General features: G+C 39.3%; 1 protein-coding gene across 1 annotated transcript in view; it reads left to right on the forward strand.

Moving 5' to 3' along the window:
• Positions 1 to 14,278, forward strand: part of Wdr64 (WD repeat domain 64) — a 118,370-nt gene that overhangs the window by 74,172 nt on the left and 29,920 nt on the right. The window contains exons 13-16 of the mRNA XM_028755285.1: positions 3 to 126; positions 2,644 to 2,819; positions 6,014 to 6,190; positions 12,868 to 12,870. Of these exons, the coding sequence (XP_028611118.1) occupies positions 3 to 126; positions 2,644 to 2,819; positions 6,014 to 6,190; positions 12,868 to 12,870 (480 nt within the window). The remainder of the gene's footprint in view (positions 1 to 2; positions 127 to 2,643; positions 2,820 to 6,013; positions 6,191 to 12,867; positions 12,871 to 14,278) is intronic.

The following is a 14,278-nucleotide window of genomic DNA, read 5'->3' on the forward strand; positions in this document are numbered from 1 at the left end:
AGGTATGGGAACTTGAGACTGGTCTCCAGATATACCAAATTCTAGACCCTCATGGCTTCAATATTGAACTAACCTGTGCAACCATTGATGAAAGTGGATATCTTTTTGCCACAGGAGCATATAACGGTAAGACTAGTGTTTGGAATGTGACATCTCCACTTTGGTGTCTTGAGAATTTGTGCAGAAATGTCTAAGTTTAGAGGATTAAGGGAGAGTATGAATCAGCTGACAGGTAGACATTCCAGAGAGATGGCCATGCCTGGGTGAATATCAAAAGTCTTCTTTCATGGCCACTAAAGTTGATATAGATGTGAAAAACAAACCAGTAACTAACATTCTATTTGCATGTTTGCTGCAACAATGTGCAAAAGCCTGTCACATATGACACACGTGTATGAAAATAGCCTAATGAAACACAACTTTAAAAACTAGTTCTAAAAATACAAACCAAAGATTTTCATCATTAAACACATCAACCAGTACACTGGCTCACAGAATACCAACTACATTTTCAGTTTTAACATGTCTAACTATTTACAATGAGTTAATACATTATGGAAAGCCATGCCACACTGTCCTTAGGACTGAGAATACTTTAATGTGTGCCACCTCATTTAAATTTTTGGTGGGAAATAGGTGTGTAACACTGACTCATTCTGTCCTGACGCCTTTGCCAAGCTATTAGCCAAAAGGCAGACATTAGGCTTGGGGTCTCTTGCTGCTGCCATGGTATAATGTGTGTGTGTGTTTGTGTGTGTGTGTGTGTACATGTATGTGTGTGTACACTCTACCTCTGAGCTACGCTCTCAACCCCTACAATATTTTTCTTGTAGTGTCTTTGGATACCACACAAAGTGCCCATCCAGCTTTGGTACAGAATGCCTAGAGTTCTGTACTGGATATATTTCTATAGCTAGGGTCTATGAAGTCACATCAGACTTGGGGGACTTTTAGGCTTAGATATGACGGTGTTTCCTATTTCTTCCTCTGTAGGTCACATGTAGGAACTAGAGACTTGCAGACTCCCCCAATTTTCCACCTCATCTTATTCAGAACACCCACAAAGTTCTGCTTGCTCTAGATTAGATAGTGTGGCCAACTATGTGTACTGTGCAGAATATATTTATTCCAGGGTACATTTGATAAATAAATGCTTCCTCATGAGGCGTTCGATGGAATGAGTGGGCACCTGATGTGAAAGTCAGATATTTAAAAATGGGAACAGAAGATAACCCAGCAGGAGTGGAATCATGAATGCTGAGTCAAGGTGTAGGAGTGCATCCACACACAATGTGTAGGGAAGCACACTGCTCCTCCCTGAGGAACATGGCTGAGCAGGGCAGCCTCACCATGCCATAGGCATCTGCCACATCCATATGAAAATAACTAGTAATAGAGCTGCCCAGCAACATAACCGTTATGTCATACATAAAGATTAAGTGACCCCATAAATGTCTGGCAATAATGTTATGTGTATGCAAGCATGATATTTTATTTTGTTAGTTCTGTATTCTCCCTGTACTGGAGTACTCCACATACTGGAATATGCCCCACACTGGGGTACCTCCACACTGGAGTACCCCACACACTGGAGTACCCCCCCACACACACACACACTGGTCTCTGACTTGCTTGGACAGGCAGCATTGCCAACATGAGGAAATCTGAGTGATTACCTAAGCCAGGAATGAGTGGGTGCCTGATGAACATGATGACTGACTTTTAGATAAGATCTCAACATACAACTCTGGTTGGCTTAGAGTTCATGATGTAGACCAGGCTAGCCTCAAGCTCTGTCTTCCTCTGCCTCCTGAGTGCTCATTAGGCATAATTTCTTTTTATTGCTTTCCTACAAACTGTAGAGTGATTGAATGCAGATAGTGGTTTTCATTTTAGAAGCCACAGTTTTTGTCATTGTTCAGGGTACCCTGGATAGTTCTTGCCACTGTGTAGGGCATCCTGGGTATAATGAATGCTTGGTGTTGGTAATGAGCAAATAAAGGATGGGGTAAGAGTGTTGCTAATGGAGGTAGCCTGGGAGAGGGGCACAGAGTTGCCTGGCAGAAGGGAACACAGTCACATCATTGCAGTGTTAGTGCTAAGGACTGAGATGTGGAAAGGAGATGTTAGGCTGGGAGGAGAAGCAGTAACTTGACTAGAAAGCCCCAGCTTCTCATCTCATGAAAGAGCTACGTGCTCTAGAGTAGATGGTGTGGCCAGCTGCACATATTATTCAGAATATATTTACCCTGGAGTATATTTGTTAAATAAATTCGTCCTCATGAACCAGTTGATTAAAATGAGTGGGCATATGTTTTTTAGGCATAAAGACTAAGTGATTCAATAAATGACCTTCAGGACCTCTAGGCCCCAACACCCAAGGTTCCATTAATAGCATCAAGATGGAAACCAAACCTTCAACATTCAAGCCTTTTGGGGACACCTATCCAAACCAAAGCAGACACTCATTGCTTTCAAGACACCACTCAGTGCTGCTTGCTTCTTTGATCAGCCTATGACAAATCAAGGCCCACAGAAATGCACATCTCAGGATACATTTCAACAGGATCACTGACCCCTGGGCTAAGAATCAGGCTGTCTGCACACTGTCTCACCCACAGTCACTTTTCTCCATGCCATTAGGAACAGTTAAGATCTGGGACTTTGGCAGTGGGCAAGAATTGAAAATGATGCCCGAAGGGAAAGACTGGGTGGAGGAGGAACATGGCCTGCTGCGCCTGTTTTTCCTCAAGCCCCAAGTGAAGCATCAGCACCTCATCCTTGCCTTGGAGCGCAATGGAACCATCAAGGTGATCCAGGTATGAACCCTGCTTCCATGATTGCATTGCAGATGGTCTTCCTAGGGGATAGCCAATAGAAATTCTCATTGCTCTGTCTCTGTCTCTGCCCCTGCCCCTGCCCCTGCCCCTGCCCCTGCCCCTGCCCCTGCCCCTGCCCCTGCTCTTGCCCCTGCCTGTCTGTCTCTGTCTCTCATTGCCTGTCTGTCTCCCCATTTCTCTGCCTCTTTCTCTCTGTGCTCCTCTTTCTCTGCCTCTCTGTATGTTTCTCTGTATTATCTCTGTATGTGTCTCACTCTCTCTTCTCTGGTTTTGTGTAGCCCAAACTAACTCTGAACTCTTGGTTCTCCCGCCTCTACCTCCCCAGGGCAAAACCACCATACCTGCTTTATGTGCTGCTAGGGCTTCAGTCTAGGGCCTCAAACATATTAGGCAAGTAATATACTGACTGAGCTACATTTCTACCATCCCCCATCAACTCCCCTCTTGCCAGTCAGGTGAAGACAGTGCTTATCCACCAACTGTCCTATGATGCCCCTCACCAACTTGGCTCAAGTTCAAGCAAATGCCAACAAGCACAGCTGCCCAGGCTCAGCATCCAACCCATCATGTTTTTGCTTCAGCATTGTTCAGGAGCCCCTAAACTGGATATCAGAAAGATCACAGTGACAAATACACCAGCCACTGCTGACATTGCTCACACCCTCCCTTGGCAATAATCCTCTGCTCCTCAGGAAGGTCCCTCAGCAGATTATGTCCCTTACAGCCCATAAAACATTCAAAGATGCTCAAATCACTTTTTCCATTTCTCACCAAAATTACTTTGTGTAGTTTAAGGTTAATGATGCAATCTGCTCAGGGCTGTTTGGGAAGGATTGAAATAGGCTAATTTATTTTTCCTGAGAATCTATTACCACCTAGGAATACTAATGCCTTCTTCCATTTTTTTTTTAAAAGCCAACATCATTTATCCTGATTGTGTGGCCCTCACCTGGTCAGCTAGACCTCAAGGACTAACATTGCCTTTGTTGTTCTCTGGAAGCTAAGATCAGAAAATAACTCTTGAATAGGATTTCAGTGATGAAGCACCAACATTGGCTTGGGTGCGTAGTATCTTTTTAACTGAAAGAAAGGGAAAATCATCCCCACGCTATAGGTTCTTCCCTTCTTGTCCACATAGTCCACAATTCGGCTGTGGAGAATGCTTTGGCACCCATGTAAAGCACAGTGCCTATGGCTTCTGGAACTTGCCATGATCAATCATCACAATGACAGGAATCACAGATGCCCACCGTACTTTAAGGGCTGCAAAGTAAACCATGCTTCTGGGCTGGGGGTGCAGCTTGGTCAATAGACTGCTTGCTTTAAGCATGCACAGAGCCCTAGTGTTGATCTCTAGTACCACATAAACTGGGTGTGGTGGCACATATAATCCTTGCACTCAGGAAGTAGTAGAAATTCAAGGTCACTGTTAGCTACAGAATACGTTCAAGGTCAGATTGGAACACATAGGACCATCACATATCAAAAATGATTTGGGTTCTGGTTTAGCCATTTCTACATTGATTACTCTTATCCTCCATGCAAAGCCTTAGATTAAGCTTGGTAAGAACCAGACACTTCATTTTTATCTGAATTCTTGCTCTGCCCATAGTAGATGCTCATTAAAGGTTGAAAGAATAAACTATTGAGAAATTTCTTGAAAGACAGAAAGTAATAAATATATGAGAGATATTTGAGGAAATCTCCTGTTTTCACATTGCAGAGTTGACAATATAGTATGTAAATCAGACCAGAATTTCAGTGAACAGTGAAACTGAGGGAACCTTCCTGAGACCATTGTCTCTTTCACTCACAGAGTTTTTCACAGCAAATTGGACTCTAATCTCGGAGACTTCTATCATGAGAGGCCTCAGGATCTAAGCCCTGACCAAACAGCAGCTTTGAAGTTTTGCTCTGTTGGAACCCGATATCTCACTGACCGTTGGTCATTGCTAAAATTCTTCTTACTCCAACAAAGCTGACCAAAGAATTTCTACACAGACACAGACACAGACACAGACACAGACACAGACACAGACACAGACACACACACACACACACACACACACAGAGAGAGAGAGAGAGAGAGAAAGATGAAAAAATAGAAACCTCAGTACCACACCTTTAAATAATGGAAGAGATTTTAACCATTCACAGGTTGAAGAAAAAAAATAAAGACCAAAGAAAGTAGGAACCTGGTACTCCAAGACTTAGGTGACACTAGAACTAAGAATGCAGCCCACTGTCATCCCTCCCACAGGAGTCATCCCTGCTCTGTTCTGGCCACTTTTTATTCTGGAAGGATCCTTGTTCTGTTAGTAAAAGGACCAGCCCAAAATTTTTGGCTTTTATGTCCATACAAAAGTCAGAAATGAACAACATTACTACCAATAATTACTTAGAAAACTGAAATATAATGGGATAAACTATAATAACACAAAAGGAAATAAAAATATGCACATGTGGATTTGATTGAGAAATGCTGTCTCAGTAAATAAGGTGGAAGATCAATTGAGCATGATCCTGACTTCAGTCTTTGGCTTCCACATGCTTGTACACACATGTACACATATAAGCATACATGCGTGCATACAAACACAACTAGCTTATAGTCCATCACTGAAGAAAGTAAGGGCAAGAACTCAAAGCAGGAATGGTTGCAGAGGCCATGGAAGAGTGCCTCCGACTGGCTTTCTCCTGATGGCTTGCTTAGCCTGATTTCTTAATGTACCCACAATGGTCAGCCCAGGGGTGGCACCACCCATGGTGGAGTAGGTCTTTCACACATCAATCATTAGTAAAGAAAATACTCTTCAGGCTTGCCCACAGGGCAAATGGGGGGGGGTGGTAAGGTTCCCTCTTCTAAAAAGACTCAAGTTTGTGTCAGTTTGACATCAAACGAACCAGCAGTGATACAGAGACGACATAAAGCATGTACATGTAGAGCTATGAAAACTTCCATGCCTGGTATCACATTCAGGTTTCTGGATACCATGGAGGGTGAGAAGCAAAGAAAATTATGTTTTGAGTGGAAGAACAATGCTTGAGAGTTAACAGCACAGAATAATAATGGGGTACCAGTCTGTGTTTGCTTTACTCTTTTTAAGAGCAGCTTAAAGGAAACAACTCATTGAGCCTTTTTCCCCCCATTTACTAAATCTCTTCTTCAAAAGGGGAAAGAAGACGATATCTTCCTCACAGTGGTATGGGAGCTGCCCAACGCCATGCCTTACCTACAGTTTGGGAGCCACATTGTACATCTGAAGATGTCAACTAAAGAAAGGGCCATGGCCATTCCTTTCCCAGACGTCGAGCTAATCGTCCAGAAAACCGTTTCTCAACAAACTAATGTATGTTCAATTTCTTTTTTAAAAAATATTTTCACTGGGAATTCCATGCAAAGTATTTTAATCATATTCACCTCAACTCCTCGCCATAATTCTTCTCAGATCCACCCCTACCTCCCTATCCCCTAACATTGTATCTTTTTTTTTAAATTTAATAACCCGTGTTGTTCATATATTATAGCATGGTTAACCTCCCAGGAACCATACCCTTAAGAAAATTGATTCTCCCACCCCTTTCTCCTAGATACCCATCAGCAGTCCATTAATCCTCAGTTAGGAGTGAGGGCTTGTGAACCCCTCCTCATCCCCCTTAGAATGGAGACTGGATTGATCTTGTTCCTTGAGCAACAGCTGCTGTGAGTTCATGAATGCAGTGGTCCTGTCTTTGCTCAGAAGAGGCTCTCACTCTCTTCCTCCCTGACCTTTGGCCCTTATAATCTTTCTGCCTCCATTGCCACAATGGGTCCTGAACTTTGGAGAGGGAGTTTAAGATAGATGCCCCACAAGAGGCTGAGCATTCTACAGTTGCTTACTTTCTGCAGTTTGACTGGTTGTAAGTTTCTGCATTAACTGTCATCCAAAGGAACTTTGCCGATGAGGTGTGACGGCCAGGGCCACTCTATTCCACGTGTAAAGAGAGACGAATTGAGAAGGCAGTTTGCTGCTATGTCTAGTGAGCATAGTAAAAGTCATAGGTTCAACCCCCAGAGCCTAGGATTTCTCCAAGCATGCACATGTTTTCTCCTATGGAGTGGCATCAAAAGTTGAATTCCTTAATTTTTTAACCTTTTGTCATGGAGAATTCAATATATATACAAAAGTACATTAAATAGTACAGTTAACTTATAGGCATTGAATTTGTTTTGTTTATGGCCAGATTTTTTTCATTCCTCATACCAGTTCCTCACACTTGCCATTTGTAGTCTTTTCAACATTAACGACTTCAATAGATACAACAGTGATTCTTTCAAAAATGGTAACACCGTTTAATATAACTTACAAAAAAATTAGTATTATAACATGTTTAATCTTCAAGCCAGAGTCACACCTTTCTTCATAACTTCTTGATCTTACATTGTTTCAACCAGGGGCCAAACAAGATCTATTGGATTAACAGATCTATAAAGTAGCTTTTAAAAGTAAATGCCTTTTCCTCCCTAACACTCTATGTACTTAAGAAACTGGACCTTTTCATGGCCCATTTGGAGTTTGACAGTTGTATCCTCCTGGTTCCCTGTAAGATCTTCCACATTTCTTGTGATCTGGGAATTAAATATGGTGAACTGAACATGATTTTAGCTCTTTTTCTTTCTGCAACAATATTATTTCATAAATTTTATGTTCAAATAACTTTTATATAACACATTATGGTTCACATCTGTAATTAGAGGACTAAAAAAGGCTGAAGCCTGGAGGATTGCCATGAGTTTGAGGCCACATTAGTGTACAGAATAAGACACTCTTTAAATAGTTTTAAAGATTATTAGTATCTATTATTTTTATAAAATGATTAGTTTTGTCAGGCATTGGTGGCACACACCTTTAATCCCAGCACTTGGGAGGCAGAGGCAGGCAGATTTCTGAGTTTGAGGCCAGCCTGATCTACAGAGTGAGTTCTAGGACACCCAGGGTTATACAGAGAAACCCTGTCTTGAAAAAACAGAAAACAACAAAAAAAATTGATTAGTTTTAAGAATAATATATATTTGAACATATCCCATGGCTTTCTCTTCTACCTTTTCCCTTCCTAATAGTTTTCTCCTTTTAATATCTTTCCTTTATCTCCATGTCTCATTCATTCATATGCATATATATATATATATATATATATATATATATATATATATCACATACATATTACATATATGTGTATATGGTATGTAGATTTTTTGACCTTTTCAGTGGGCTAATAAATGGCTCTTTCAATGAATATAACTAGGAAAAAAGTTCTACCAGAAAGATATATCTCCCTTTAACATTGATATTCCCAATTTGAAGTGTAGAGTAAATGGCTTTTGCTACTTTTGTTTTATTTGGTCTCTTTTTCTGGCAGGAAAATCTTGCACCTTTTAGCTGATCCTTATTCAATACATCTATGTGATACATAGGCTCTTTATCTTGTATTATGCCCTTGTAGAGGGTAACTGCAGGAGAATAATAAAATCATCCACAAGATGGTTGCTGACACAGTTCAGATTTTTCTTCCTTAGCACTGGATTTTGGCCTCGGGGTGCATGTGACTTAGAATGTACCATCAAACTAAGTGTTTTGAAAGTACTTAAGATAATTCCTGGCTTGGTCAGAGTTTGTATTCCTGCACAAAACATCATGACCAAGAAGCAAGTTGGGGAGGAAAGGGTTTATTCAGCTTACACTTCCACATTGCTGTTCATCACCAAAGGAAGTCAGGACTGGAACTCAAGCAGGTCAGGAAGCAGGAGCTGATGCAGAAGCTATGGAGGGATTTTATTTACTGGCTTGCTTCCCCTGGCTTGCTCAGCTTGCTTTCTTATAGAACCCAGGACCACCAGCCCAGGGATGGCACCACCCATAAGGGGCCCTCCTCCCTTGATGACTAATTGAGAAAATGCCTTACAGCTGGATCTCATGGAGGCAATTCCTCAAGAAGGCTCCTTTCTCTGTGATAACTCCAGCTTGTGTCAAGTTGACACACAAAAACAGCCAGTACAATTACTTATGCTAACCAGCTAGATTTACTTGTTTCATTTTAATTTATTGTTTATTAAAATTTAATTTATTTGTGTCTGTGCATATATCTGTGTGTGACTGCATAGAGCACCTGTTGAAGTCAGAGAATGACTGCCAGTGGTCAGCTCTTTCCTTCCACCATGAAGGTTCCAGGATTAAACTCAGCTCATTGGTCAACTGAGGCATCTTGCTGGCCCTAATTTATTTATTTTAATTAATTATATATAGTTATTTAAATAATTATTATTAATTATTTAATATAATTATTTAATATATTTAATTATTTTAATTCTTTGCATTATGCAAAACATGTGATAGTTTAAAAATTACATTTATACGATTTCTATTCTGACATATAGAACAAAGTCTATTCTAATTAATTTTCTTTCCCTACCACTTTGTTCTCTCACAAACCTGAATAATTAACTTTTGTTCCTATATTAAATTCCAGATTTATGTACTTAGTTCTCTTTCCTTTTTAAATAAATCATATATATATATATACATATGTATGTATATATATATATATGATTTATTTCATTTTCTAATATATTCTGAAAATAATTATAATCTTTATACAGAAATTTTTATTTTTCTAAAATTGATGACAGACACATACACAATGGAATCTACCACCTCAATCAGTTTTCAGTGTATGTTCAGAGGCCTTGAGTGTTTAAATTATTGTATAACTATCACTATCATATCCAGACATTTTTTAACCAACCAAACAAAGGTTGTTTCTTTGAAAAGATAAAGATTCACAAACTCCTAGCCAAATTATCCAAAAGGAAGAGAGAAAAGAGGTAAATCAGTAAAATCAGAACTGAAAAGGATGTTATTGCAGATCTCAAAAAAAGAGAGAAGTTTATTAGGAAATGTTTTTAAAACAGATATTCCAAAAAACAAACAAAATAAAACAAAATAAACAAACAAAATCTTGGAAGATCTAAAAAAAAGTAATTACTAGACATGTGACTTATCAAAATTAAATCAAGATGACTTAAACAGATCTATAATTGGCAATGAGATTAAAACAGTAATAAAAAGTTTCCCCACAAAGAAAAGCCCAAGACTAGATGGATTTACTGCTGAATTATACTGGATCTTTAAGGACAAGCTAACATCAATACTCCACAAATCCTTCCACAAAATTAAAAGGGAAGGAACAACATTCTATGATGCCAATGTCACCCTGGTAACAAAATCAGATCACAAAAGTAGAAAACCATTGGGCAATTTCCTGACAAATGTGATTGCAAATATTCTTGTAAATCATCTTAAAGAACAGATGGAGACAACCATACACCATGACCAAGCTGGTTTCATACCAGGGATGCAAGGCTGATTCAATACCCATTAGTACACTGTGTAAAACAACACGTAAACAAACTTAAGTACAAAATAACGTGACTCACATCAATCCACCCAGAAGAGGCCTTTGAAAAGTCCAACAATTATGTTGCAATAGAAGCCCTGTAAAAACTAGCAACAGAAGTAATATTTTACAAAGAACACTATGCTACAGAAAGCCTGAGAACATTTCCTCTAAAATCAGGAGTGAGGCAAAGATATCTGTTATCCAAGAGAGCCCTTGAAGCCTTAGCTGGTGTTTCAGGAATCTGGAATAAAAGCTCTACACCAGTGAAAATTAAAGAGAGGAGATTTCACTGGTAGACCAAAGTTCCCATAGCTCCTGAGAAGCTTCCATTCCAGGTTCAGCTGTATTCTGGTTTTATACTCTAAAAGTGGGAAAAGCAAACAAGCATATTTTAAAGAAGCGATGTGACAGTCAGGAGGCTGTTAAGAGCAACAGTCCATTGTTTTCTGATGTCTCCAGACCATTCTGTCCCAGGTAGCAAGTGAAGCCATGATTGTCAATTAGGCAGTACATAAAATGTTTTAAGTAAATCACTGTAGAAGGCATAGGTGCTCACAGATAGTTCTTGGAGAAACCAGGGATGCTAATCACACCAGGTTGTCCCCCCAACAATGGAAATGCATATCTGTTTTCCACCCAGAAGGCTGGGAGCTGATTTTGTTAAGGATCTAATGACTTTTGCTATCTGTAGAGCCAGGCCTCACCCATATACTCCAGAATGTTTATCCCAGACTCCATTATGTTTATAAATGTTTCTCAGTTAAGAGAATCCATGCTTAGGAGAGACATCACATGTACTTTATAGCCTGCTGACTTGAAAGCTATCCAGATCCTAAGCCCTTAAGCTATAGAACACATCTTCAGGGTTACATTTACTGTGACCTGAATTACAGTGTCATTATGCCTTTTTGTGCACTAGGGACCATATTATACCAGAAAACTTTTTCTAAGTTGTACTGTACTTAAATATGCTGACAATGAGCAGCCTGATGTCAAGCTCCACAAGCCTAGACTCGGCCTCAGCGAAGTCATGCTGAACTGAGTTTCCTGCTTGTGTCACAGCTCATTTCCCTGCTGGCTGTAGAGCTTGCAGCAACTCCCACAAATGACTAAATAAATCAATCGATGAACCAGCATCTAATAATTGGTCTTTTCTACCTTATTCTACTTCATGATAAATAAGGCAAAAAAAAGAAAAAGAAATACAAATTTGGAGGAAGTAAAATATTTTGTTTGCATGATCCTGTAGTTAAGTATCCTGATAGATATTACCAGAAATCTCTAGCCTGGAAAATACATTCAACAGGATACAAAATAAACATACAGCTTTTTACATATCAATAATCAATTTTCTGAAAAAGAAATCAAGGAAATATTCCCATTCAGAGTATATTTTTAAAAAAATTAGAAATATATTGTATGAAAGTGTCAAAGAATTAATAAAACTATTTTTAAAATACATGGTGTCTTAGTTATGGTTTTATTGTTGTAAAGAAACACCATGACCAAGGCAACTCTCATAATGGAAAAATGTTTAACTGGGGCTGGTTTACAGTTCAGAGGTTTAGTCCATTATCATCATGGCAGAAAGCATGGCAGCATGCAGGCAGACACGGTGCTGGAGAAGGAGATGAACTACATCTTGGTCCTTAGGCTTCAAGCAGAGAACTAGCTTGAGATTCTGAGACCTCAAAGTTCACCCCTTAGTGACACACTTCTTCCAACAAAGCCTCACCTACATCAACAAGGCTATACTTCCTAATAGTACCACTCCTTATAGAACAAGTATTCAAACATGAGTTTATGGGGAGCATTCCTATTCAAACTACCACACCTAGAAATAACCAAGGGAATGGAAGGTATCTATAGCAAAAACTTTAAAACACTGACGTAAACTGATGAAGAATCCGGATGGAAGATTTTCCCATGTTTATGGACTGGCAAATTCCATGCTGTAAAAACAATGAATATCCAATACAATCTCCATAAAAATCCAAGTACATTATTCAATGAAATTTTTCACAAACATAAAAACATTCAATTAATATTTAAGTACAAAAGATCCCAAATAGCCAAAACAGTGCTAACCAGAAAGAGCAATTCTGAAAGCATCAAAGCCTTGTCCTCAAACTATGCTACAAGCAACAGCTGCAAGAAGGGCATGACACTGAGAACAACAGGAGCAGCAAAGAAAGGAAAGGAGGAGAGAGAGAGAAAGAGAGAGAGAGAGAGAGAGAGAGAGAGAGAGAGAGAGAGAGAGAGCGCAGGTAGACCAATGGAAGGAGGATCCAGACATCTATGAAGCTACACCTACCCAATGTTTTACTAAAGCTGCCAAAACACACATCAGAAAAACCAACCTGTTCAACAAATTTTGCTGGGAAAATTGAATAGCTGCATGCAGAAGAGGAAAATTAGATTCGTATCTCTCACTTTGCAAAAAATCGGGTGAAATATGCATCAAAAGTTTAAATATAAAACAAGAAGTTATGAAATTGGTCGAGGAAATTATAAATCTTGTGTTTTCCTAGTGACGAATTCTCCTACGTGGAGTTGTATAATTCTGCATTTCCACTGCCACATGAACAAGTATGTATCCCCCCACAGTCTTAACAAACATCTAAAACTTTAATTTACATGAAAAAAACTCAAGTTGGCACATTTTAGTGGCATTGTTTTTTTGTAAATTGTGAGTGAACATCCTTTTCTTTTCACTCATGGGGCATTTGCTCTATCCATGGGGCATTTGTTATATCTTCTGTTCATTTGTGGGGCATTTATTATATCTTCTCTTCTCTTATGAAGCATTTGTTATATCCTCTTTCATTTCTGGAGTTTTTGTTATATACTCTTTGTTAATATCCTCTGTTCATTCATGAAGCATATATTATATCCTCTGTTCATTCATGAAGCATATATTATATCTTCTGTTCATTTCTGGAGCATTTATTATATCCTCTGAGTATTTTTTTCTATCCAACTTGTCTTTTTCTTTGTATGTCAAATCTCCCCACATATATTAAAAACATATGTGTAAATCATAAAAGAAGGATTCACGATTTCTGCTCAGTTAGTATCTCATTATAGACTTTTCTGGTTGGAGAAAGAGAGAGAAGAGAGAGTTCATTTGCTTTGGTTTTTGTCTATTTTGACAAAGTGTTTCACTGTGCATCCCATACTGGTCTGGAACTCTCCACCTTTCCTCTGTCTACCTAGAGCTCAGATTACAGGCACAGCACAGCATGCTCATCATTGTAAGGGGACTGAATGGAGAAGATATATTAACTTCCCACAACATGGGAAAATGCAGATCACTCCCAACCCCAATCAATGCTGAACAAGGGATCTCCAAAGTCTCAGCTCAGCCTCTGACTGGTGCTTTGGAATCCCAGCACTCAAGCTGAGGCAGCATGGTCAGGAGTTTTGAGATCAGCCTAGTGTTTTCATTACCAATATTTTCCTATGAAATATTTGAACAGTAATAAAGAGTGAATATAAATGGCCGCCCTTAGATATTACTATTAGTTTGGAATGTTTGTTATGGATCTATTTCAGTATCCATCCTCTACCCACCCTCCAGTTCCTCTTACTTAAAAAATATATTTTATAAAGAAATGGAAGGTGTAAATAGATACTGTCTTGAATGCTTCAGTATGTGCATTAGTACCTGGAGCCAACCTGCTGCTTTACAGAGTTGACTTTAGTGGACTTTAATGAAATGAGAATTAGCAAGATATCAGTGTAGAATTCAATGAGCTTGAAGACATCCATGTACAACCGATTCCCTGCCACTTGAACACCTATCTGATTCTTTTCAGGGTAAATCATTTCTCACTGTTACAACAATGGCTCCCGTTGTATATGGCTGCTGTTTCTCACTATTACATCAGTGGTTCCTGTTGTATATGGATGCTGTTTCTCACTGTTACATCAGTGGCTCCTGTTGTATATGGCTGCTGTTTCTCACTGTTACATCAGTGGCTCCCGTTGTATATGGATGC

The sequence above is a fragment of the Grammomys surdaster genome, unplaced genomic scaffold, assembly GCF_004785775.1.
Source record: "Grammomys surdaster isolate TR1022 unplaced genomic scaffold, NIH_TR_1.0 126051, whole genome shotgun sequence".
In the NCBI taxonomy this organism is placed as follows: Eukaryota; Metazoa; Chordata; class Mammalia; order Rodentia; family Muridae; genus Grammomys; species Grammomys surdaster.